Genomic DNA, 26,681 nt, shown 5'->3' on the forward strand with positions numbered 1-26,681 from the left:
CTAGAAGCCCCTCGGTCCTGGCAAACAGGGATGGTTGGTCATCCAGGGAGGTTGCCCAGCTCTGCATCGCACAGCCAGACAGAGCTCGGGTTAAGATACAAGTGTCTCAACTCCTAATATCCAATGCTTTCCTATTCTACCATGATGTTTTGACCTGCCTACTCATGCATGTGTAGTGAAGACAACAGGCTGAACTATGGGTGCATCAGGTGTCTGCATGGACATGTGACAACCCTCAATATGCAGTGCCTTTTGCTTCCCCCAAGAAAATTGGAACTGACGAATCAGAAACGGGAACAGGTCAGAGCTACTCTGCACAGGCCAGATGACCAGGCTTCCTCCAAAGCTATGAGGGCAAAGGGTGGGAGGGAGGCTCATAGGATGGGCTTAACAATCAGACAAAATGAGCTGGAATCTGGCCTCTGTGTGACCTTGGGCAAACTGCTTGACTTCTCTGAGATTGCCTTCTCTCATCATAAAGTAGAGCTAATAAAATTTGCCCCCGGGGACGGTGTGAGGTTTGCAATGAAATGAAAGCCTCATAAATCCCTTGCACACATCTGACCACCTGTATCCAACAGCCACTGGGCTTCCTGAGAAAATGCAGATTCCTGGGCCCTCCCCAGAGCTACTGAATCAGAAAAAAAGTAAGGCCAGGGTCAGAACTCTGCATTTTTGTCCCACACTCCTGCACGGTCCAGGGGCCTGTCTTCCCAGAGCGGTGGTTGCAAATGCTCTGCCCCTTGGGTTCTTTGGCTTGAGTGAGGGAACAGCAGGAGCCCCAGCCAGTGGGATTCCCAGAGGCGTGAGTCCTGACAGCAGCCTGAGAAGGTGGCCTCTTGGCTGGCCACAGATCTTCCTGACCCCAAACCTGAGCAACCTGTCCCTCATGGCACACTCTGGAGAAATGACACAGTTTCCGTTGGCTTCCCCCAGGATAATTTTTCAACTAGCGCAGTAACTGCAGAAAGGACTTGATTTTTTTCTGGAAACACTGGTTCTACTCCCTTCGCTTCAGGACACACCATTAGGGCTGAGGAGTCCATGGTTCTTTCCCAGGACACTCCATTTATTCCTCTAGTAGTTTTGGCACATGGGAAGAAGTCCTAGAACATTCTCAAAAGCCTGCCAAGCTCAGTGTTCCCGGAGATTCTACCTCCTCCAGTGTATTCTTTGGAAGGCATTGGGGGCACATCCCCCTTGGTATTCACCTGGCCCTAAGCTGATTTTTCAATGAAGAATGCAAATCTCTTGCCAACTTCTGCACAACTAGCTTTTCCATGATGCACACCATATAATACCCCATTAGGCTTGGTGCTGGGAGGAGCCCCCCACTCGTTAGCTGTCCTGGAGTTAGAACACCCACCAAACAGGGTCCCCCCACCTCCACCTGCCCCCAACCCTCTGCATCATTAAAGTCGGCTGTTAGCTCTCCAAGTCCTGGGCAGCCCCAGGAAAAAGGTGTTTTTCCCTCTCCGAATCTCACCTCTGAGGTTGGCTCCACTTCAATTTGAAGTAATGGATTTCCTTCCAAGCTTTAAAGAAAGAAAAATAAATGTGACCCTCAGGTGAAAAGGTAGGTCTGTGTATTGTTTATCCATGTATGAAGAGTCTGAATGAGAAGCCCTCACCATCAAGGCTTTATCTCAAAATTCACTTCAACACTTGCATCTAAAATAATCCATAACCTCACCATGAAGAAGCAATGACAAGGACACTGCTTTAAAAAGATTTTCTGGACTGCTCAGGGTTCATTTTTATTGCTTTGGTTTCCACTAATCTAGCAGCTTCCTTAGAAATTGGCCTAAATGCCATGGGCAGAAGAATCCTCAGCTCTGGGTGTTTGCTAGGAAAGAATTAATGAGATTGCTAAAGTTCGCTTGGGTTCGGAATCCTATGGAAGAATCTTAGTGTTCGGGATTACAGGTACCTCCTGCTTTCTGAAAGCTGGCATCGCGCCACTTTGCTCTTAGGAAAGATCTACATTGGTGTCTGTTTTGCTAACCAAAAGAAATTTGAAGAGGATTTTGCTTTTATGAAAAAGGGTAAAAAGTGAAATTGCATTCAGCTTATGTTTTGCAGCGAGTCGTTACAGAGGCAGCGTGCATCCAGGGCAGCCTGAGTGGGTGCATCCAAGCTCCTTCCCTAGGAGCGACCCTCAGCATCTCAGCATCCAGCCATCAGAGCTTTTACTTGTGTCTATAAGCATCTGTTTCATCTCCATTTATTCTGTGCATCCATTAGCAAGGTGTGTCCTCAGGTATCAGAAAAGCCAAGAGAGGTATTTTTTTGGGGGGGGTCGGGGGAAACTCCTCAATTTTTTCATATAAATGAGTAATAATTGCTTCTTTGCATCACGCCATTTTGGCTCATGAAAGTTTTCATAGGAATGCTCTACTTTCAGATAGCGGGGGAAAACTGCATGAGACAGGAATGGGGTGAGGCCATCAGAGGGGACACAGAGTTTGAAACTGGCATGGATCCTAACTTTGAAGAATACTATATATCACTACTGAAGGGACTAGAGCAAGTGCAGAGATATTGTGCAGAAAGGCTAAAAATGACAAGGGCCAAAAGTTAGGTACAAATTGAGTAAATGGAGTCTGATGGAAATGCCCCGGAGAGATTACTGGATGTGTTTTGAAAATTCTCCGTGTTTGAGCTAGTTGGCTGTTGCCAATCACATGGAATCAGGATGTGTAGAATGAGAACGAAGCAAAACTGCATTAGACAGGTGTGTATGTGCATGCATGGGTGTGCATGTGTGCACACGCACATATGTGTCCATGCATGAATGTGAGGCAGTCATGAGCTTGCGAGCTGCAGCTGTGCTAAGCGTGGGCACAAGCCAGGTGTGGGTGCTGGGGGACACAATGTGTTTGTGTGTGTGAGTACTAAGTATATGTTGAGTACCATGTGGGTATGATGGGATATGCTCTGTGCAGGGGTTGTTCTGGGTGCATGTGAGTTGGGTGTACCTCCTGGGGATGTTGGAGGCATGCCATATGTTGACAGTGTAGCTGGCTATGTACTGGGGTATGAAGGGAGTATGGGAACACATGGTATGTGATGGGCATGTGGGGTACAGTGTGTGTTAGAGGTGTTTCTGGGGGTGTGCTTTCAGAGGAGAGAGAGAGAGAGAGAGAGTGTGTGTGTGTGTGTGTGTGTAGTGCAGTGGGGAGACAGTAACTGGGCTGCTAAAGGCAAAGAAAAGCTGGACCCAGGGGCAGAAAAGAACCACACCTGCCCCCTTCCTATTTCCCCTGGGCAAGCTCAGCAGATCCCCTTCCCACCCCTCATTTGAAGGGCCACTGCTCTCCTGACTCTGAAACCCAAAAAAACTGCCTACCCTGCAGAAAGAGCCAGTCCACTTGCTGGAGAGGCTCCTGCAGACAGGGATCCTGAGAGGCTGTAAGAATTAAAAGAAAAGGAAAGAAGGGTGGACCGCAAAGTGCTGTTTGCTTTCATACAAATGAGTTATTTACAGTACGGCTGGGGAGGCGGAATGCAACCACACAGTGACAGCTGAAATGCTGGGAACCTGATGACTTGGGGAGATCTGGGTGGAATAATGCAGCTGGAGTCCCTCCTCACGCCCAACAACAGAACAGGGAGCCCTCCTCTGCTTGCATCAAGGCATGATGATGGTAGCCTGGCGATGAAATTATTTCCTTCTGCGAAGAGTTAGTGCCCATCACTTTGTGCATGTTTAAGCAGATCGCAGGCATTTCGCTGGCACTCCCCGACTGCCATTTAATAACCTGGGGTTCGTCTTACACAAATTGTAGAATTGGTTTATGTGCAGCCAAGAAATGATCCGGAGCTAGATGTCGGCACAATATCCCCAGCAAATTGCTGCTCTTTTGATTTCACAGATGTACCATTTGGGTCTTTAACAAAATCCATAACACGGGTCAGAAAGGATGGAGTAGTTAGGGGAGCCCAAAGAATAACCAAGTAGGCAAAAATGGGAAGAGTTGGGAAACTGGTTGAATCGAAATCAAGTCCCTAGCATGCCTCACACTCTGGCCACAACCAAAGAAGTTAAGTCAAGGAAAGTGGTTTCACTTGGGTGCAGAGAACAGACCACCTGAAAAGAGAGGATGCTAACAATGCCACATCCTAAGACACTCGTTGCAGTGTTATTTATGACAGTGAAATATGGGAAGATATGAGATCTGGCAATAAGGAAATGTTAAGGACAGTTTTCTACATCAATAATGATATTTTACAGCCATTAAAAACAATATCTATAAAGGGTCTGGAATAATACAAAAAAATGAGATGTTATAGCTTTCCAGGATAACAAGGCAGGCTGGAAACTGCATAGATCATGAATCATATGTATGTAAAACAGGAATAGAAAGAGCACACATCAAAGTTCTAAGAGTGGTACAATTGTGAGTGATTATTTTTCCCTTCTTTTTTTTTTTCTAGAAGAGTCCACATTTTCCAAAATTAGCTTATATTATTCTTATCATGGTATAAACCAGAGGTCAGCAACCTTGGTCTGTAAACAGATAGGAAACATTCTGGACTTTGCAGGCCATCTGGTCTCTGTTGCCACTACTCAGTTCTGCTGTTGTACTTTGTTTTATTTTTATTTTTATTTTTTTTATTGAAGTTCAATTTGCCAACATATAGCATAACACCCAGTGCTCATCCCATCAAGTGCCCCCCTAAGTGCCTGTCACCCAGTCACCCCCACCCCCCACCACCTAGCTTTCTACCACCCCTTGTTCATTTCCTAGAGTTAGGAGTCTCTCATGTTCTGTCTCCCTCTCTGATATTTCCCACTCATTTTCTCTCCTTTCCCCTTTATTGCCTTTCACTATTTTTTATATTCCCCAAATGAATGAGACCATATAATGTTTGTCCTTCTCTGATTGACTTATTTCACTCAGCATAATACCCTCTAGTTCCATCCACATCAAAGCAAATGCTGGGTATTTGTCGTTTCTAATGGCTGAGGAATACTCCATCGTATACATAGACCACAGCTTCCTTATCCAGTCATCTTTCGATGGACACCGAGGCTCCTTCCATAGTTTGGATATTGTGGACTTTGAAACCCATGATAGACAGTATGTCGTAGCAAATGCACATGGCTGTGTTCCAATAAAACTTTATTTAATAAAAAACAGGTGGCAAACTGGATTTGTCCCATAGTCTATAGTTTGCTGATCCCTAGCATAATCCTAAATCATGCTTTTTATGCTTGCACAATTTGTGCAAGATGAACCCCAATTATGCTTTTTAAAGTGGGGGGGGCAATGATGTAGAATAACTGTTCTTTCATTAAGCTCTAACTATTGCAGAAAATTATCTTCCTGATTATAGAAGAGCCTGGGCATCCTAAGGAAATGTCCAGCCCCTGGAAATCAGACTTGACAAGCAGGGCCAGGACATGAAGCAGAGCTGACTTACCCCAGTATCCCACCCATCAATTTCAGGAAAAGAAAGACAGAAGACAGTGACCCTGACTGGGCTGAAGGCCCAGGACAGGGGAGGGAGGTCTCCATTCCACTTACATTGGATTCGAGGTCACTGGATGCAGGATGACCTGGGGTGCCCGGGTCGGCGTCTCTGGCACCGGCACAACATCTGAGAGGCAGACATGAGACAGTCAGAAACCCAACGTGGGGTCCACAGCATCCCCCAAGAACCTGGTTCCTGGGAGACGGAGTAGCTAGTAATTTTGCAAAACATCACAGGTCCTTGGGGCTGGCCATCCCCTTTCCCTTCCTCCATCGCTTGAACTTTTCCTGCTCAGACACAGCAGGGTTCTAAGATGACACAAAACACCCCCCTGTTGACTACAGGGTGGCCAGCACCCTCAGCCTCTGACCGGAAGCACCCTGGTCACCTCCAAATCACCCCCTACTCCTGAGTTCTCTTCAGGATGGTGAGGCCACTTGGTTTTATGGCCCCCGGTGCCCCACTCAGGCCCTCTGACTACCTCTCCCTTACCCCCTCTCTCCCTCTGCACCCCTCCTCACCCTGGCCCGTCCCTCTACTGCTGACCACCTTCTCAGGCCTTTCTGTTTGCCTTGGGATCTCCCAACCTCTCCTCTTCCACCTCCACGTCCCACTATGATCCTGGGGATCTGGTGGTTCCACTGCCACCCTCTCTCTGAGCTTGACCACCCCGAGAGCCTTGCCTTCATCCATTCCAGCAACACATGTCCCTCAGCAGGCTTGCTCAGGACTCACCTGGGAAGATGAACTGCTGCTTGTATTTGTAGTAGTGGGATGCTTGCAAAACAATGAAAACAGCAAAGTCAGCGCTGCCCTGGGGGCTGTCCCTTCAAATAACAAATCTGGTCCCACAGCAATCATGTGAGTTCCCTGCCCACCCTTGAGGGTTTCCAGATCTCTGCAGACACCCTAAATGACAAGGGACTGGGAGGATGTATAAAGGAACCAGAGCTCTATACATCCAATGCCAACCCTCCCACTTGAAGCCCCCTGAAAACAGAGCATCTCAACTCGGAGGGTCACCCAGAGCACAGTCCCATTTTTGTTAACTGCATAGGGACACACACACACACACACACACACACACACAGAAAAAGTCTGTGATTTGCCAGAGTGATTACAGAGGCTTTCAAAAAATCCTTTCTAACACAATGAAATATTCTCATGTCTGTGAAGATGTCTACTATCAAAAAGACAAGAGAGAAGTGCCAGCGAGTGTGGAGAAAGTGTGTAGGGCATGGTTGGTGGGAATGCAAACCGGTACAGCCACTGTGGAGAACAGTTTGGAGGGTCCTCAAACAATTAAAATCATTATGTGTTGTGTGCCTTAAACTTATACAATGTTATATGTCAAGTATATTTCAATAAAATTAGAAAAAATATGCATTTCCTGTGTCTTCCAAATTTTCTGCCTTGAGCATCATATTAGCTTTCCTGCTGCTGGTGTAACGAATTGCCACATACTTGGTAGCTTAAAACAACTTCTTATAGTTCTAGAGATCACAAGTATGGAATAAGTCACAAGGGGCTAAAATCAAGGTGGCAGCAGGGCTGGTTCTTTCTGGAAGCTCCAGAGGAGAATCTGCTCCTTGTCTTTTCCAGCTGCTAAAGCCTACATTTCTTGGCCCAGAGTCCATCACTCCAGTCCCTGCTTTCGTCCTGACATCACCTCCTGCTGTCTCTGGCCTTCTTGGCTCCCTCTTGTAAGGACCCCTATGGTTACATTTAGGATCCATCTGGATAATCCAGGGGAATCTCCCCACCTAAGGATCCTTAACTTAATCACATCTGCAAAGTAAAGTCACAGATAAAGTAACATATTCACAGATTCTGGGATTAGAGCCTAGCCATCTTTGGGGTACCGTGATCCTGCCTACCACGAGCATGAGTTGGTCTCTATATTTAGGGACAAAAGAAATGTCCTCAACTTGATGCTGCTTTCCCTACAATTCATTTAACTTTCAGTCCACTCAAAAGAGGCCAACTGCTCCAGACATCACCGAGATTTCTAATGTTACCAGTTCCTCCAGTGGGGTCAAGAGGTATCATGGGCAGTGGGGGAGGTCACACAGAGCTTCATCTCCCTGGACAGAGGAAGTGAGCAGGAGTGGGGTCAGATAGGAGTCTGAATTGGTGACTATGCTTCTAGAAACAATTTTGTTACCTCCAGGGACAACCTACAACTGCACGTTGACTCACCAAGAATTCACACAGTGGTTGACAAACCATGGCCCACGGGCCAAATCCGTACCATCAGCTGTTTTTGTACATAAAGTTTTATTGGAAGACAGGCTCACATTCATTCAGTGGCATGCTGTCTTTGGCTGCCGTTGTGCTACAATGCTACAACGTCAGAGGTATTTGCCACAATGGAGGGGATACGGCCCACAAAGTCTAAAATGTTACTATCAGGCCCATTATAGAAAGTCTGGTGACTTCAGGGTTAAAGCAAAGAGGAGCTGCACAGGAGTAGGAGGCTGATCCTAGAGGGTCGAATCCTTGCTCTTCCTTCGGCTGCTTGTAAAAGCTTCGGCAACTGTCTCCTGAGTCTCAGTTTCCATGTGTGTAAAACGGAGATAATAACAGTCTCTCCCAACCAGGGCTGAGATTATCATTACATGAGATCACAGTGCGTAGAAACGCTGAATAAGCATTAGCCGCAACGAATAAGCCAGTATCTTTCTAAGCTCTGTTAATAACCAGACAAGAATGACTTATAATTAAGAGAAAATCAATTTCAAAGAGCGAAGTCATTAGCTGCCTCTGAGGTTGGAACTGATTTATAAACTCCCCCAGGACAGAGAACAAACCTTGGTATCTCAGGATCCCAAGGGCCCTTGGACCAGTGGGTGCACAACTCATGTTTGTGGAGTTAATCTACTCTCTTCTAGCACAGCGGTCCCCAGATATCCCAGACAGTTGGAATCCAAACGGATGCATTTTCTGATTCGGCAAAATGAGGTGCCGGGGATGAGAAGCAATTCATTCGAAGTCCAGGGCAGAGCTTTAAAAGAAAACCAACCCCCAAGATTTCAAGGACCTTCTTCTGTTAGATAACTTAGGTTTTTTTCATTGCACACAGTCAACAAGGGTCTAAAATTAAAAAGGAAGAACCACCCGGGGTTCTCAAGAGGCTTAGCTGATCTCTTCCCTCCCCAACTGGGACGGGGGGATTCGGTGTCTGCAGAAAAGGCTAGCTGGCAGTGATATTCTTATACAGAGCAGCAGCTGGGGGAGGGAGCAAGCACTACTCTGAAAATGGACAGGTGTCAGGCACAGGGACAGTGGCAAACGTCTCCACGCACAGAGCCCCCCTCCCTCTTCGACTGCTCTGCGTGCTGGAGAATGGCTCACTCTTGATGACTGCAAGGGAGAGAGTGGCCAGAGAGGAGTCAAGGCGTCACTGTGAGCCCTGTCCTTGCTGCCAACAGACACCAGCAAGGAGCCGCTCCAACGGGAAGCCAATGAACCTGAGTGGCCTGTTCAGGAAAGCTGAGTGGCTCCCCGCTCTCTGGAACTGAAGAGGACTTGGGAACTGAGAGGCTGCAGGTGGCCAGAGGCCAGAGAGATAAGCAGACCACTTTGAAGGCACTTCTACTCTGAAGCCCTTCTTCCTCCCCTCCTTCCCCAAGGCCTTCCCCCAAAGCAGCCTGGATGGTTTTCTGGAAGGATCTAGAAGGAAGAATGGAGGAGAAGTCATCTCTTGCCCTCACCTCTTAGATAAAATCCAGATTGCTGTCATGCCTTGCAAGGCCCTTCCAGGCCTCGTCCCTGCAGCTCTGAGTCTTGCCTGGTGCTGTTTCCCCTTACTCATGGCACTCAGGTCACAGGGACATTTTTTTCTGCTGTTTCCTGGGGCAGGGACTTTGCACATGCTCTGCTCCCTCTACTGGTCAACTCTCCCCCATCTTTGGAACTCAGCCACTTCTGACCCTTCAACCTAAACTTGCTCTCCTCTCGAATTTGCTGTAGGGCTGCTCTAATGCTATGCTTTTCCCGTCAAAGCACTTGTCATAACTTATTTGAGGTGTATGTCTGTGTGGCTAACCCATCTCTCTCACTAAGCCATAGACTCCATGAGAACAGGGACGGTGGCAGGTGGAATAATATCACTCTGCCCAAGAGGTCCACATCCTAATCCCTGGACATTGTGACTACGTCCCCTTCCATGACAAAAGGGCCTTTGCAGGTATGATTCAGTTAAGGGTCATATCCTGGATCCTCTGGGGGGGCCCCAAATGTAATCACATAAGTCCTTATGAGAGGGAGGAGGATGGCTCAGAGTCAGGGAGAGAATCAGATATGTGAAATCAGTGATAGAAATAGGGTTGAGAGTGGTGTGGAGCTCTGTGCAAATGGGTGCAGAAAGCCACGAGAGGCTGGGAAAAGGCGAGGAAGTGGATTCTTTCCTAGCACTTCCCAGAGAAACAGCTCTGCGGACACCTTGATGTTTAGCCTGGTGAAACTGACTTTGGACTTGTGACCTCCATCACCGTAAGATAATAAACTGGGGCTGTTTAAAGCCACTAAGCTTATGGTGATTTGTTACAGCAGCCACTGGAAACTCATACTGGGCACTCCCGGTTTGTGTACTGCTCCATCCCTACTGCCTCGTGTAGTAATGGTACAAAGTAGATGCTCAGTAAATATGTGCTATGGAAATAGATGGAGGAATGCAGTCTGAGGGCTAGGGGATGACTTGAAGACAGAAAACTGCAGCCCTGGGCAGTTCAAGAATCTCAAGTCATTCGTTGATTCATTCAATTACTCCCTTATTTAAAAAAAAAAAAAAAACATTTCATTAGTGCCTTTGGCAGTAGGCAACATTCTGGGTTTCAGGTATAGAGGCATGAATGAAGCAGACATGTTTCTTTGTCTCATGGAGCTGACAATTCTTATTGTCATGAGGACATGAACACTAAAGTTAATAAATGAACAAGTTCATGGCAGGGAAGGAGGAGCACTGTTGAGCATTAAGAGGGAATCAGGGCAGAGTGAGGGGAGGTTGAAGGTTTTGAAAGGAGGAAACACCCACTTGCCACTCACCATGTCAAACACACCCACATGATTTGGAAGTGAGTAGCAGAGAACAAGGAGGTCAATCACAAACCCTACCAAGCCTGTGTCTGATGCACTTGGTTTTCCAACTAAAAACCCTCCTTTCCTATGTCATGAGGTTAACAAGTGAGTCAAATGTCTGTTTCCCCTACAAACCCTTTTGCAAAAGAATGTTCTAGATCAGTCCATGTTGGAGACATTGTTATACCTAGGCATTAGCTGGAACAGTCTTTAGAAAACTCAATATCTGGCAGGGAACCATGGTCAGAGCTGCCTCTCCCATCAGCAAAGGCTCACAGTCAGGAGTGTGACAAGTGACTAGGACTTTATGTGAACAGGACAGGCACTTGTCATCCTGAGAGAATTTTGCTAAAATCTTCTAAGTCAGGAGAGAAGATTTGGCAGCTCTTTGGGATGGTCCTATTTTGCTTTCCATTTCAATATTGCATTTTACCATTATTATTCAATTATAAAACTGGTGCATGCTCCTTGGTATTCTATACATTGTAGCAATGCATAAAATAAAATTATTCTTCTTAGAAACACCTGCCATGAAGTTCTTGCAGACTTTTTTTGTGCATGTATAAATACACAAGTTTATATATACACACATATAAACATACAACTATATATAATTATTTTAGAATAGTAGGATGTTATTATACCAACAGCTTTGCAAATCACTTACTTTCCCACTTAAATGACATTGTGGATATCTTTCATGTCAGGATAGCTACGAGAAGTCACCCCATTCTTTTTAAGGGAGGCTGAATATTTGATTATGCAGATATATTACAGTGTATCAGGGCCTCTTGATTGCCAACCATTCCCCACTTGGGTTGAGTCCAGATTTTCCACTATTGCAATGAAATCCTTACATACAGATCCCTGCGCCCTACACAAGCATATCTGTATATAAAGTCTTAGAAGTGATATTGCTGGTCTAAGGAATGTACATATAAAACTTTGACAGACAATGCAAAATTACCTTCTCAATGGGTGATTCAATTCCTACTCCCAATACCAGAGTATATGAGGATTTCATCTTTATTTCCATAATTCTGATTAGGCCCATATTAACCAGCAGTGATGGAGAAAATGCCAAAAATGGTAGCCATGGTAGTTTTGTTTTTGTTTTTGTTTTTGAGAGAGAGAGAGAGAGAGAGGGTGAGGGGCAGAGGGAGAGGGAGAGAGAGAGAATCTCAAGCAGGCTCCACACCTAGCATGGAGCCTGATGTGGGGCTTAGTCTTACGACTCTGAGATCATGACCTGAATGGAAATCAAGAGTTGAATGCTCAACCAACTGAGCCACCCAGGCGCCTCAGCATTTGTTAAGATCTTCAATGAGACAGGCACTCTGCTCAGCTCTGTACATGTATGATGAGGTTTAGTCCTTCAATGATTCTATGAAGTAGATACTATTATTATTTCCATTTTACAGATGAGGAAGCAGAGGCACAGAGTGGTAACAGATTGGCTCAGTATGATGCAGGTATTAAGTAGTAGGGCTGGAATTTGAACCCAAGCAGCCCAGGTCCAGAGCGGATACTCTTAATACTGTTTTAAAGTGCCCTCCCTCAAAAAAAAAAAAAAAAAATAAAGTGCCCTCCCTCAGAGGATCCCTTGGCCCACTCCCCAAATGTCACAGTCATGAGATGCTCTGGAGTAGATGCAGATCCACTGGCAGGCTACCAGCAAATCAGCAAGGACTCCTCAGAGACCGGACCGAAGGAATGAAGAAGCTCAGGGAAACAGTGATCACTCCTGGTTAGCTGGGTCTCTTGTCTACAGATGCCAGCAGAGTTTTTTAGGGACAGAAAGAGCCACAGCTCTTTCTGGTTCTCCCTTAAGAGATCCTTTCTCAGCCCCTAGCCCTTATGCAAGCAGCAAACAATTTCAGGGAAAATACCCTGAAGTCAGTGTCTGGGGGTGTGGTGGAGTAGCTCTAAGAAAGCACCCAGACCCACTACCCTCCAGGTTTGGGGGGTCATGAAGTACCAACTGGTCTTTCTTCCATTCACCCCCTTCCAGTGAAGTAGAAATGGACCACCCTGGGGTGGCACTGGGAGCTCTCTATCTGTGGACATAGAGGACAATTTTGGCCTAATTGACTCAGGGAAGCACACACAGAGATGCTTCCAGCTGCTGACTCATGTTATGGTCCTTGGTGGCTGCCAAGTGAGTGGCCTTCACACCAAACAGATACAAGACTGTCTTAAGCTTGAACTTAACAAAAAAATCTCAGTTTTGCCAAGACTTCAAAATGTGCCCTACTCCTATGGACATAGCCCAGATCAAAACAGTGTGGGCAGGTGACAGCTTGTCCTTAAATCCAGTAGCTGTATCGGGATGTTGCCTCGGTGTGGGAGTGGGCTTCCACCTGCCTACCAGCCATGCCCCCATGGCTGATTAGGCTTGGAAGTGTGACCTGTGACTAAGGACCAGGAATTCCTTCCCCTGCATGAAGCTCCCTGGCTCAGGTGAAATCAGCCCCCAGATCAGCACCATTCAGTGGAATTTTCTGTCATGAAAAAAATGTTCTATAGCCACACCGTCCAATATAGCAGCCATCAGCCATAAGTGGCTACTGAGTAATCAAAATGTGGCTAATGTGACTGAGGAATTAACATTTTAATTATATTTAAATTTAATTCATTTAAATTTACATAGCAACATGTGCTATGGGCACCATATTGAGTGACACAGCTCTAGATTCCGGTTCCCATTGACCAAGCCAGACCTCATTCCACCAGTCTCCTTCCTGACATCAGCTGTGGGGCTGAAAATATGGCCAAGATGGAAAGTCCTTAGAGTTCTAGAAGAGGAAGTGGACTGGGCTAGACCTCAGAAGAGATGGGAACACTCTTAGATCCAGTTCACCTGAGCAGAGGAAGATCTAAGTCTAATGACTAAGGAGGCTCAGCAGCCAAACATCTCGTGAGTGGCTTCTCCAGCATTGCATAGCCCCGTGCATGGTTGCAGGTTAGCAGCCAGATGCCCTGCAATTTGTGAGCCAGGAGAACCTTTTGGATCCTCTCATTCATTTGTACCCTTTCTGAGGTGGGGAAGCTGAAGTCAGAGGTCAGGTGGCATGAACAGGACAGAACTGGATACTGAATCCAGGACTCCAGCTGCTCATTCAGGGCCCTATCCTGACATCTGGAGTAAGACTCTGTCTAAATGCAGCCCTGCATCAGGATCCTGATGCCAATTTCAAGCTATTTAGCTCATGAGACCACTGCCAGCTCGAATACATGTCCAACGCTTAGTTGGAGACACTGAGTTGCTATTGACCAAAAGTCCCTACCTCTCTGAGCCTCAGTGTCCTCATCTGTAAAATGGAGTGGAGAAGACTTATTTTGTGGCTAAACTAAAGATCAAATATGGTAATATGTGGTGATTCCCTGCACATGGGAAGGCTCAACTGCATGTCTTCAACCCGTTGACTGCCCTGGACACGGCTCTGATTTGAACCCAATCCCTCCCGCTTCGGCGACTCCCCAGTGCAGAGGTACCTGGCAGGTTGAAGTTCTTCTGCTGCCTCATGCACTGCGGGGAAGGGTGCAGGGGAGAAGGCGGTGTGGCGCTGGGAGGGAGCGGCGGTGCTGGCGAGGAGGGTGTGGAGGACGTGGTGGATGAGGGATTGCTGCTAGAGTCTGGCTGGTAAGGGACAGGGATGTGGTCCTGCAGAAAGAAAACAGGGCAGGAGCCAGGGGTAGGCAGAGAAGCAGAGACACAGCAGTGAGAGAGAGCAAGGAGGAAGGAACCCCCTGCCCAGCATCCTTAGCCCCCCTCCCCTCAGCCACGACCCTTCCCATGTCCCACCTGTTTCATCATCCCCACCTGCCAGCTGGTTTGCATCCAGCTGTGGAAGGAACAGTTTCTGGCATCAATTTCCTGTCCACTGTCTGGACTCCAGAGCAAAAGGTTACCACATAATGAAAAGCCACATAGGTGACAGCCATGCTCCCTGTGCCTTTTGATTTTGGAAAGTCCCACGCCGAGGTGCCCAGAGTGCTCTTCCCATCATAGCACTTCTCCTCCCTAGTGTTTATTAAAGAATCGACAGCCTGACAGCTCAAGAGAGAGAGTGTGAGCCTTTGGCTTCTTCCCTCACATATCATTTGGAGTGAGCCCTGCCTCACCTGGACCTCAAACCTGCTCTAAGCAAACAGGAAGACAGATCCATGTGTGCACCCTCAGGACAGACCCGGTGGCGGTGGCATCAGGAGCAGTGTTGTGGCTTGAATAGAGTTCCCTAAAGGATCTGCCCATTGGGAAACTCAGAATGACCTTATTTGGAAAGAGGTCCTTGCAGATGGAAATAAAGATCTCAGGAGATCATTCTGGATTAAGGTGGGCCCTAAATCCAATATCAAGTGTCCCTACAAGAAATGGGAAATGAGAGACACACACAGAGGAAAAGGCTATGTGAAGACAGAGGTAGAGATTAGACTGCTGCATCTATAAACCAAGGAATGACTAGGATGGCCAGAGCCACCAGAGGTTTGGAAAGACGCATGGAGCTGATACTCTCTCAGAGCCCCACAAGGAACCCACCCCACTGACACCTTGATTTCAAACTCCTGGTCTCCAGAACTTTGAGAGAAATAATATCTGCTACTTTAGCTACCCAGTTCGTGGTCATTTGTCACGGCAGCCCCAGGAAACTCATACCAGCAGCAACCTGAGTCAGGCAAGCACAGATTCAAATCCCGCAACCACCTCCTCCCTCTATGTCCTGGACAAAATGCCTAACCTCTCCATCCTTCAGTTTTGCTCACTGTAAAATGAGAATAATACCAGCAAACCTCCACATCCTATAAGAGGGATTCCTGCCTCTCTAAGCCAACAGAACTAAGTGTTTTCAGAGGCAACTTAATCTGTCCACACACAAGACAGCGGTCCCTTGGTCCCCACATTACTCAGAGGTCCATCACTCTGACCTGCTCCGGGTGCCTGAGGACTCCATTATTTAACAACAGGTGTATTTACCTGCCAAATTCCAGAGTCAGCATAAAAACACCAACCAGCATAGGAGGGCAAGGGGGAATGGGAAATGGACATTTTCCATCTAGATGCCCAAAGGGTGCCTGTGCTACACGTATCACCCTCCCAGGACCCGCTCACCCCCACTGCCTCCAAGTAAGCCACTTCACTTCTGTGAGTTTCAGTCTCTCCTAGTCCCTCATGGGGGCTAAGAACATCCATGTGCTGGGTCTGCTGTGAAGTTTAGATGAGGTTACGGATGCACCTATAGCCCTCGCGTTGGGCCGAGGCATTTTGCTGTCAATAAATGGTAGCAATTACGTTGATGACATAATTTGCTATTAAGGTTTTTATTTGAGGTAAGTGCAGATTCACATGAGTTTTAGGAAGTAACAGAGGTCTTGTGCATACTTAGCCAGTTTTCTGTGATGATTACATCTTGCAAAATTATAGCACAGTATCATAATGCAGACATTGAGTTGACATAGTCAAGATACAGAACATTTCTACCACCACAGGGATCCTGCACATGGCCCTTTTATAGCTATCCCATTTCCCTCTCTTTCCTTGCATCTCTCCCTCCCATCTTTAACACTAGACACCACTAATCTATTCTCCACTTCTATAATTCTGTCATTTCAAGAAAGCTACACAAATGGAATCATACAGTAGGTAACTTTCTGGATTGGCTTTTTTTCCCCCCAGAAGAATTCGCTGGAGATACATCCAAGCTGTTGTGTGTATCAAGTGTACACTTGTGTGTATCACTTTATTTTTAAAGATTTCATTTATTTATACATGAGAGAAACCTAGATAGAGGCAGAGATATAGGCAGAGGGAGAAGCAGGCTCCCCATGGGGAACCTGATGTGGGATTCGATCCCAGGACCCTGGGATCATGATCTGAACCAAAGGCAGACACTCAGCCACTGAGCCACCCAGGTACCCCAAGTTTCTGCCTTTTGATCGTCGAGTAGTATTCCATGACATGGATGTACCACCGTGCGTCTGACTATTCACTCATTGAAGGACAGCTAGGTTGTTTTCCCTTCGTGGCTACTGTGGATAAAGTTGCTCTGTGAACATTCTTGTACAGGTTTCATATGAACAATAGTGTTTATTTCTCCAGGATAAATACCCAGGAGTGCAGTTTCTGAACAGCATGGTAATTGAACTGCATATTTAATTTTTAAAGAAAATGCAAGAATTGTTCTTTGGAGTGACTATGCCATTTTATACAACACTGTATGAGTGATTGATTTTCTCTGCATCCTAGCCAGTATTTGGAGTTGTCACTGTGGTTTATTTTAGCCATTCTGATAGGAATGTAGTGATATTTCACTGTGGTTTCAATTTGCATTTTCCTAATGGTGAATGATATTGAACATCTTTTCATGTGTTTACTTGCCATCTGTATATCCTTTTTGGTCTTGATTACTGTTAACTATATAATAAGCTTTGAAATTGGGCAAACTGATTCCTCCCACTTCATTCTTTTCCAAAATTGTTTTTAGCTATTCAAGTTCCTTTGCCTTTTCATATAACATTTAGAATGATCTTGTCTTTATCTATAAAAAAAATCTTGCTGGAAAAAAAAGTCTTGCTGGGATTTTGATAGGAATTAGGTATCAATTTTTGGCAGAGCTGACATCTTAACTATGTTGCATCTTCCAATCCATGAATATGGTATGTTTATTTGCTTCCAAATTAGAAAATAGGAACAGCGGTTTATGTCTTTTGCCAATTTTGAGACATTTTTGCCCATTATTTCTTGCAGAACTTTTTAGCTCTGCCCTCTTTCTCTCCTCACAGGACTCTAATGACACCAACACCATGCCTTTTATTGTTGTCCCAAAGATCCCTGAGGCTCTACTCATTTTTTTTCAGTCTACTTCCTTTCTGTTACCAGACGGTGTACTTTCTACTGCTCTATCTTCAATCCCACATATTCTTTCCTCTGCCCCTCCATTCTGTCATCAAGTCTCTCCACTATTTAATTTTAATTACTGCATTTCCTAGTTATATGTTCTAAAATTTTCATATGGTTCTCCTTTATATCTTCTTTTTATCTGCTGAGACTTTCGACTTCTTTGCAGTGATCTATTTTTTCATTTGTTTCAAGACTGTTCATAATTACTTATTGAAACATTTTTATGATGACTGCTCTAACAATCTTTGTCAGAGAATTCCAAAATCTTACTCATCTCATCTATTGATTGTCTTTTTTCATTCAGTTTGAGATCTTTCTGGATCTTGGTGTGATGAGTGATTTTTCACTGAAGCCTGGACATCTGGGTGTTAGGGTGTGAGACTCTGAGTCTTATTCAAACCTTCAGCTTTAGGGGCACCTGGGTGGCTCAGTGGTTGAGCATCTGCCTGTGGCTCAGTTTATGATCTTGGGATACTGGTATTGAGTTCCACATCAGGCTCCTCACAGGGATCCTGCTTCTCCCTCTGCCTATGTCTCTGCCTCTCTCTGTGTGTCTCTTGTGAATAAATAAATAAAACCTTAAAAATAAATAAATCTTCGGCTTTAGCTGGCTTCCTGTGACACTGCCCTAGCAGGGAAGAGGGTGTGTGCTGTCTTGTTATTGCTGGGTAAGGGCAGATGCCTAGGCTCTCTGCCTCTATTGGCCTGGCCACTGAGGGCAGGAGGATTTCTAATTGTTGCTGGGTGGGGATGGGAATTCCAGCTCCTTCATAGGCCTCCACTGATACACTCTTGTTGGGAGAAGTAGGAGTGCCTCATTACTACTCCCCATGGAACCTCCACTGATACCAGGGATGGGGAATAGCTTCACTAAAGGTGGGTGGTAGTAAATGTCCTGACTCTCCATCAGGCCTCAGCTGACCCTACCTCATCAGGTGGGGGTGCTGCATTACTGCTGGATGAGGGGGCTCACAGTCCTCAACACAAACCAGGCTACTTCACATCTTCAAGACTTGGGACATGCTCTTATTCCTACTAGGAATATCTGTCTAGTCCTAGTCTGCCTAGAAGACACAGCTTACCTTTCCTATCTTCTGAGAAGCTCCCCTGACCCCTGATCCACCCAGTAAAGCACATCATTCGCTCTGAAAGCTACCTCTGCATTACTCCCTCAGCTTCAGCTATCGCTTCTACCTCGTCACTTCTCAGTCTACTTGTTTGTCTCATTCTCATTCTCTAGGCTGGGTGCTCCCTATTCTCAGCACTTAGAAATATGCCACAGTGTGGTCCTTCCATAAATATGTGCTAGATTAAGGAAAACAAGAAAGAGTTGGATGGATGAAGAGAAAGAGAGAGGGAGGGAGGTTTGAAAAGATCTATCTCCTCCTACTAGACTGTGTCCCATTCATCTAGGAATCTGCAGAACTTAGCACAGAAATAAAAATGTAAAAGGTAGTAATAAGTGCTATATGAATGAGTGAATTAATGGAAAAGAAGGAGAACTGGAAGGAGAGGGAAAGGGAGGAAAGGGAGGGAATTGTGTTTTTAGAGGAAGGAATGATCTCTACCTCTTTGAGGGTAGGAATTAGGTCTTTCTCATCTGTTTAGCTCAGGGCTGCTGTAAATATACAGAATCATCCCAAGAGAGCACTGCATAGGTACCTACATTCCTTGGCCGAATTGCTACAACAGGAGGGGAAATTCCTTCTGCAGGTCAGACCCAGAGCTACAGCCCAATGGGACCAGCAACTGGAGGTTGCATTCCATTGAGAGGAAACTCACACTCTATCAGATCATTCCAGGAAGGGCTAGTGGCATAAATCCTCTTTCTGAGCCCAGCTGAGATGCAGAAGTATCCTTCAGAGACCTCCCAGTCCAACCCCTTTTTCTGTAAACAGGGAGACTGAGACTTGGAGAGCAGGGAATGACTTGCTAGAGTCATATAGAGAGTTGTGACCCAGGTCCTAACCTCCAGCCCAGCAGCAGAAACACAAGATAGTGCCAAGTCACAAGAAATCCACATCTAACTCTGGGAAGGAAACAGAAGCATGCTTATCTCCCAGGTCCCCACTCCACTCAGTTGTGTACTGGTCTGGAGGTGGTGGTGATGATAACTGCCTCTCTCATGGACTTTTCCTGAGGAAACTGTCCCTACCCTCCAACCCAACAGATTGTGCTGAACAGGTAGTCCTAAACAATCACACTTGTCTTGTGACTTCCACAGCTCATACCCAACACAGGACCACAGGTCAGAATGAGATTGCAGCTGGCCCATGACTATGACATGGAATGAAAAGATGAACTGGCCAATAGGAAAAAGGGCAAACAGTATTAGGAGCACAGCAGAGAGGAAATGAGGTTCAAAGAGAACAGAAAGAGCTACAACAGGCCAGAAAACAAATAAGCCGAGGTGATGAAGAATAGGAACTATATGGCGGCAGAAGCAATGGCATGGAGAGAGGGAGGTAGAGGATGAAGAAACCAGTCAACAGTAACAGCTTAGAGCAGACCCACAAAGAGTAGCTGAGTCATGGTTCTGATAGAAGAACAGGATAATGATCCATGGTCTTGTGGCAGGTCCAGGGAGCTGGCCCCAGCGCAAGACCAGTTGGAAAGGGCATGCCTGCATGCAGCTGTCTCAAATAGCAGCACCGGAGCAGGCAGGTCTTCAGCCTTGGACACCACTGCACATGGGGTTTTGATGCCTTGATGTGGAAGCATAAGTGGTGTAGACTGGCCCCTGAGTTGCTGGCAGATGCTGCTGTTCCCCCCCTCTCCTGTTCCTCTTCCCCTCCCCATTCTGTCTCTTTGTTACTGAGTATCCAGTGGCGGACTAAACCCTTCACACGTGTCATTGCATCTAATCCTTTTCACAATCCCAATCACGTCTGCTATCGTACTGTCCCTTTTATGGGGATTGGGTTGGGAAGGGGGGGATACCAAGGCAGAGAGAGCTTGCTGTGACCACTCAGGTGAAGGAACAAAGTTCCAAGCCCAGGCCTTCTAACTCCCAAATGCACCCTCTTTAACTATTCTGTTGGGAGAAAAGCTAAGGCTTTTCGTGAACCTGGATTGACTGAGCCAGACAGGAGAGGAGACAGAGCAATGAAAAGGAAGTCTTCAGACCAAATTGGCTCAGAAATCTATTGCACTAACCACATCATTGCCTGACAAAAAGAATCTGTGTGAAGCCAGTGAGAAGAGAAAGAGAGGAAAAAATAACCCAGCCCTGTGATAGATCCTGTCCACCTTCAAGTCAAAGCTGCTTTCTAAATAGAGGTTAATTTATTTCTCTTATCAAATTCTCCTGCTGGCAGACAAGCAGAACCATGTCATAGTCACTGATCTATCTGACCTGTATTTCTGTCCCATCTGATTGAGAGGCTCACTGTGCCGGCAAAGCCAGAGGGGAAGGTCTCGAGATGGCTCTGAGCAACCCACCCCCTAAGATGTCGCAAAGAAAAGAATGGGTTATAGACACACACAGTTACTTCTCAGGAGCTGTACCATTTGAGCCCCCTAAGCACCCCCAGAGGTGGGGATCCCTTCTTCTAGAGACATCTATGTATCTTTTGCAAATAACAAAGAAAAAGTGGACCCAGCCTGACATTTGGATTGGAAGCCCAACATTGAATCTGATAGTGGTATCTAGAATTTCCTGGGCACTTACCATGTGCCAGGAACCATATTAAGTGCTTTTACGTTAATTATCACATTTCATTCCCAAAACAACTCTCTGAGGTTGATGCTCTTATTAGCCACCATGAATACTTTATTTTTTATTTTTTAATGATTTTATTTATTTATGAGAGAGAAAGAGAGACTACAAGCAGGGGAAAGACAGAGGGAGACAGAGGGAGAAATAAGCAGACTTTCCGATGAGGAGGAAGCTTGATGTGGGGCTTGATCCCAGGACCCTGGGATCAGGACCTGAGCTAAAAGGGCAGATGCTTAACCAACTGAGCCACCCAGGTGCCCCCGCCATGGGCACTTTAAAACAGGGCCTCAAACTCCTTGGACTCCTCCCATTGACAGGTGGGATCTATGCCTGCCTCTTCCCCTTGAATCTGAGTAGGAGCATGAGAGCCTCTATCAGTACAGTATACATATACCAACCCTTGGCTAGTGACAAATCAAGACAATGCACTGGCTTTTATAATGCTAGGTTATAAAAGCCCATGCAACTTTCACCTTGTTGGCTAAAACACTTGCTCTTTGAGCCCTGACTGACCTTGTAAGAGACCCAACTACCCTGAAACTGCTATATTCTGAGGAAGCCCAAACCATAAGGCAAGTCCACGTGTAGATGCTCCCACTGAGTCTCTGCTGAACCCTGCCCCGTGCACTCCCAGTCCAGACACCACACAGGTGAGTGAAGAAGGCTCTAGATCAGGGGTTGGCAAACTTTTTCTTGACATGACCAAATAGTAAATATTTTAGGCTTTGTGAACCATGTGTCTCTATTAGAACCACTCAATTCCCAATTGTAGTGTGAAAGCAGCCATAGACAATATGGGTGTGGCTCATTCCAATATAACTTTATTCACAAAAGTGGGTGCAGGTGCTGAACTGGTCAGGCCTATAAGCCACAGTTTGCCAATCTCTGTTCTAGAAGAATCTAGCTCCCAGAGGTGTGAGTTTTCCCTGTTGAGTCCCTGAACATCATGGAGCAGAGCTCAACCAGACCCACTGTACCCTGTCCTAATTCCTGACCCACAGACTCCATGAGCATAATGAAAAGGCTGTGGCATACCAGAAAGTTTGAGGTACTTTGTCGTGCAGTGGTGGATAACCAGAACATACCCATTTCACATACAGGAAACTGAAGCCAAGAAAGATGAATGGCTTGCCCAGAGTCTCACTGCTAATAAGTAGGAAAAGCCAAGGTTGATGGCAAGGTTTGCCTGACTGCAGAGGCCAAGCTCTCTACTGCTGAGATGATGCCACAAGGAGCCAGATGGTGAATGGCTGAGAGCCAGTAGTAAAAACGGTGGGTGATAGTGCATGAGAGAAAGAACATATGTGCTTTGGTGAGGAGGCATGCAAAGAGTGATCAGGGATGGAGGGAGGGACCAAATTACGCAGGGCCTTGCAGGCTGCAGTAAGGAGGTTGATCTGTTTTCCAAATGCAGTAGAAAGCCACTGGATGGTTTTAAAGAAGAGGGGGATGGGATTCAAATAATGTTCATTAGGAATCACTCTGGCTACTATGTGGAGGGTGGGTTGGGGAGGGGGCAATGCTCTCTCCAGCCTTATGCAGAGAAGCAAGATTGAGCCTTGCCAGGGAGAGGTCACTCAGCCATTGTGATGCTCACCTGGGTCCTGAACACAGGTGGTGACTTCCCACATGCTTGAGTTGATCGACACTTTACCCACCTTCAACACAATACATGAAAGCACTGGAGACTTTGAGAAATCACCTGTTGGCATGTGCAGCCTTTGCCTCCTACTGTCACAGTAGGCTGCAAGTCTCCCTGGGATAGTTCTGGTGCTGTCTGACCAACAGACCAAACACAGGATGTGGAAATCACCCTGGAAATTTCCACGCCATGGTGGAGAGAAAGATGCACAGAGAAGCTCACTGCTGACCACCATGTGAGGACCAGCCACAAGCCAACCAAACTGGCTGAGGCTCAGAGCTTTGGGCCCCCCTCCAGCCCATATCGATCACTGAGCTTCCAGCAGGAGCTCAGAAATAGATGCCCCATCCCTCGGTGGTCCAATTCAAAAGATGTGTCAGCCCAGAACCATCTGCGAAGTTCATCATGGCAGATGGCAAAACATCTCATAGGGCAAAGAGGGCAGATCTGGTCCACTAAGGAATCTACTCAGGCTCTCCTGCTATATCCCCACTGCCCCTCCATGAAAGACTCATTCATTCTCACTTTTATGTGCCCTCTCTCTAAATTAGACAGATTTCTGGCACACTGACTCTTCCTGTGATGGCTGGATGTCCCCCAAGCTTAGCTTGACACAAACAACACAGAACTAGGACACCCCAAGTGGACTGGGAGGCAAAGGATCCCAGAGCCAGCCATGCAAGCTCCCCCACCCTGTCTTCCTGCCCCTCCCAGGCAGTGGGCAGCCCCAGCCCCAGCATGCCCCAACCCAGCAGGACCCCAGCCTCACCTTGCTGATTTTGTTGGTTTTGGGGAGCGTCTGACTGATGTGCAGGTCCGAATACCGGGGTGGCTTTCGTAGAGGGTTGTTGATGTCACATGGGACGGACTCTGTTCGGACTAACCTTGCTGGATCCGTAGGGGTAAAAACAGCAATTTGGGAGTTTAAGTACTACTTTGATTTTATACGGTTATGCCAGGAGAACAGAGCTGGGACCCTACCCCGATGGTCTCCCCACCCCATCCCAGGACAGAAAGGGAATTCTCTAAAAATGATAGCCCTTGTGTCATGGTAGTAAGATCCAGTGTTCTCTGTGGGTTCTAAAATTTTTATATTCTCAACAAATGACTCGTCAATTAGAAATTTTCATCATAACACTGAAGCTATCCGGCTGTTTTCAATACCATAATTGTTTCACACTGGCATTCATTTCAGACTTGACTCTCCATTGAAATACAAGAGGTTCCTCTTGATTCCTTAAGGTCTGCAGTCAATGGACAAGTTCAGAATGACCACCTTTCCCCAGCCCCCATCGAACTCTTGTGTTGGGATCCTCCTTCACTGCTTGTGGGATTTTTCAGGCTGTCCAACCACTGGGCTCCTGAAGGGAAGGCTTAGTATTCCCAGACCTCCTCTCAGTGCCATCCCTGAAGCCACACAAAAAGCTGGGCTCATAGCTAATGCTAAATAAATGCTTCCTGATCCAAACCACATCATCCAAGCTCCTCTTCCTGTTACTCCTCTGTTATTATCTTATCAGGATCACAGGGAGGGGCACATTGAGAAGCTCAAATTCAAATTCGATGCCTGGCAGTGTTACTCATTAGCTTTTTTTTTTTGCGGGGAGAGCAGGACTGGGGTGTTAGTGGAAAAGTTAAAGCTTTGCACTGACCCAGGGATTTGCTTTCTCTGTTTAGCCTGAGTTACCATCTCCATGGAAACCAACTATATTTTAAACTTCCTATCAACAAGGGTGGAGGGTGAAGGGGAAGCAAGAAGCTGGTGGACTTCTGGAAAGAGCCATTGTTTTCGCCTGTACAGGCACCTGCTGCCTTTGGGCGAAGGGGACATGTCCAGGAAGGTGGGTGGACAAGCAGAGGGAGCCCCTCTTTAGATGTCAGCCTCTGAAAGTGGGTCACCTTGCAGCAGGTTGGTTCTGGTCTCCACATGGGAGTTGGGCTCCAGCAGAGTCCACTATGGAGAGGAATTTCCCCAATGAACCTGACTCAAGGGTTCAAGAGTTGTGAGAATTCAGGTTTTAAAATGGCCTCGTTGACTGTATAAAGTTGTGCAAGGAACAGATGGTTCTTAATTAAGGATGTGGGTGGGAAGGGGCAAGAGGGCCGATGACTTTTCCTTATTTGCAATTTCCTCTCCTTGTGGAGATAAGCAATGCAAAGATCATTGAAAACCAATGGCCCATCGGCTTCGGAACATATCCTAGGACTTTTGGCACCAATTGGCAAAAAGTCTTTACATTTCCCTTGGGTTCATTCTAAAACAGGGCAGATTCCTCAGAGCCTAGGCCAGGGGAGCTGCGAGGGACACAGCAGGGATGAGGAGGGACTCTGTCTCAGATCAGCAGGTTGCATATTGCAACATCGACTCCATGGCTCCATCTAACCTACAGATGGGGTGACGGGGAATTGGCCAGCAAAAATTTTAAAACTTTTAATAAGTTGTTAGCATCTTAATACAACTATCTGGGCTTTCCTTTGAACCATGAGAAAAATGCAGAGTAGGTGCAGATGGCTTCCATCGTTGCTGGAGTGACTGTCCTCTCTAGACAGTGCCTGGGTTCCCTCTCCACTTTCCATGGCCCCATCTGGCCCCCTTCTCTCATTTCGGATCCTTGCTTAGCCCTGGTAGGCATCCGAGTTTGCAACTTCTACTCTAGAGCTTTGCTTCTTAACTTTAAGGGGCAAGGGAACCATTCTCAGAGGCAGTTAAAAATATGCAGATTCTGCTTCAGTAGGTCTGAGGTTGGGCCAGAAACTGCATTTCTAAAGTGCTCCCAGGGGATTCCCATGTTGCCAATCCACAGACTGCACTTTGAATAGCAAAGGTTGGGACCAGTGATACCCAATAGAACTTTCTGCCATGAGGAAAGTGTTTGTTATCTGCACTACCCAATATGGTAGCCACCTGTGGCTACTGTGCCCTTGAAATGTGGCTGATGTGACAGAGTAATTGAATTTTTGCTTTAATTTCATTTAAATCAAGCTAAGTTTAAATAGTCAGATGTGGCTAGCAGCTACTGTATTAAAGAGCACAGGCCTTGAGAGTCCTGTGGTAAATGAATTGCAATGTAGACAATAAGGTCAGAGATAAACACCCCATGAGACAAGAGTCAGGGGAACTATTTTGAAAGCTGAACTGCCAGGTTTCATGAAGAAAGGCTTCCCATTGAGTCCTTGAGTCTCCCAAGGGTAGCTGTTAGTTCCCTGCTTGGACAGTTTGGCCCTGACACTCCCAGAGCCCCCAGGGACAGAACACAGATGGCCCAAACTCACAGACCCAAGCCCGACTCCTCCCCATGCCCACCTCCACAAGGCCCGGTGATTGAGTCTGATGAGCCCATCATGGGGAACACTCAGCCAGGACTCTTTTTAAATGTGAAGTAACAGCAATGAGATTGGGGGAAAGAGAGGAGAGTGGAAATTAGGAGAGTAGACAAGAATGAGAGTAAAAGACTTAGGAAGGGGGAGACGAGTCTGGGGGCTAAAGTATCAGTGAGACCAGCAGAGGGGCAAGGAATAGGGAGAATGGGGTCAGGAGATGGAGGAAGGAGACAGAAGTCAGGAAGAAGAGTGTCAAAGGGAAAACAATTAGGCAAGTATCAGGGGATTAAGAGGTACCCAGAAATGGCCTGGATGGGACAGCTATATCAGAGGGGGAGCCCCTGCTCCACCCTACTTACCCCTAGGGCAGCAAGTGTTAAATACTTACCTCCTCGGTGGATGATCAGGAGATGACAGGGAGGGGCTTCTTTGGTGCATTTGTTGTGGCACTTTAACCTGCGGGAAAGACCAAGAAGGAAGGAAGGAAGGATGGATGGATGGATGGATGGATGGATGGATGGATGGATGGATGGATGGATGGATGG

The 26,681-nt window shown here is 46.6% G+C and overlaps 1 protein-coding gene across 24 annotated transcripts in view; it reads right to left on the reverse strand.

Moving 5' to 3' along the window:
• The window catches only part of KSR2 (kinase suppressor of ras 2), a 446,504-nt gene that overhangs the window by 61,360 nt on the left and 358,463 nt on the right, over positions 1 to 26,681 (reverse strand). For 23 of the 24 annotated variants that reach the window (XR_012019279.1, XM_072802706.1, XM_072802707.1 and 20 more), the window contains 6 exons: positions 26,525 to 26,592; positions 23,585 to 23,709; positions 14,053 to 14,221; positions 6,214 to 6,255; positions 5,532 to 5,604; positions 1,487 to 1,535 (listed from right to left, as the gene is read on the reverse strand). Coding sequence is in view for 23 of the 24 variants with exons in the window: in XM_072802706.1 (XP_072658807.1) it covers positions 1,487 to 1,535; positions 5,532 to 5,604; positions 6,214 to 6,255; positions 14,053 to 14,221; positions 23,585 to 23,709; positions 26,525 to 26,592 (526 nt within the window). In the remaining variant the exon portion in view is untranslated. The remainder of the gene's footprint in view (positions 1 to 1,486; positions 1,536 to 5,531; positions 5,605 to 6,213; positions 6,256 to 14,052; positions 14,222 to 23,584; positions 23,710 to 26,524; positions 26,593 to 26,681) is intronic. The other variant, XM_072802709.1, reaches the window with a different exon arrangement.

This window comes from Canis lupus, chromosome 27 (assembly GCF_048164855.1).
Source record: "Canis lupus baileyi chromosome 27, mCanLup2.hap1, whole genome shotgun sequence".
Taxonomy (NCBI): Eukaryota; Metazoa; Chordata; class Mammalia; order Carnivora; family Canidae; genus Canis; species Canis lupus.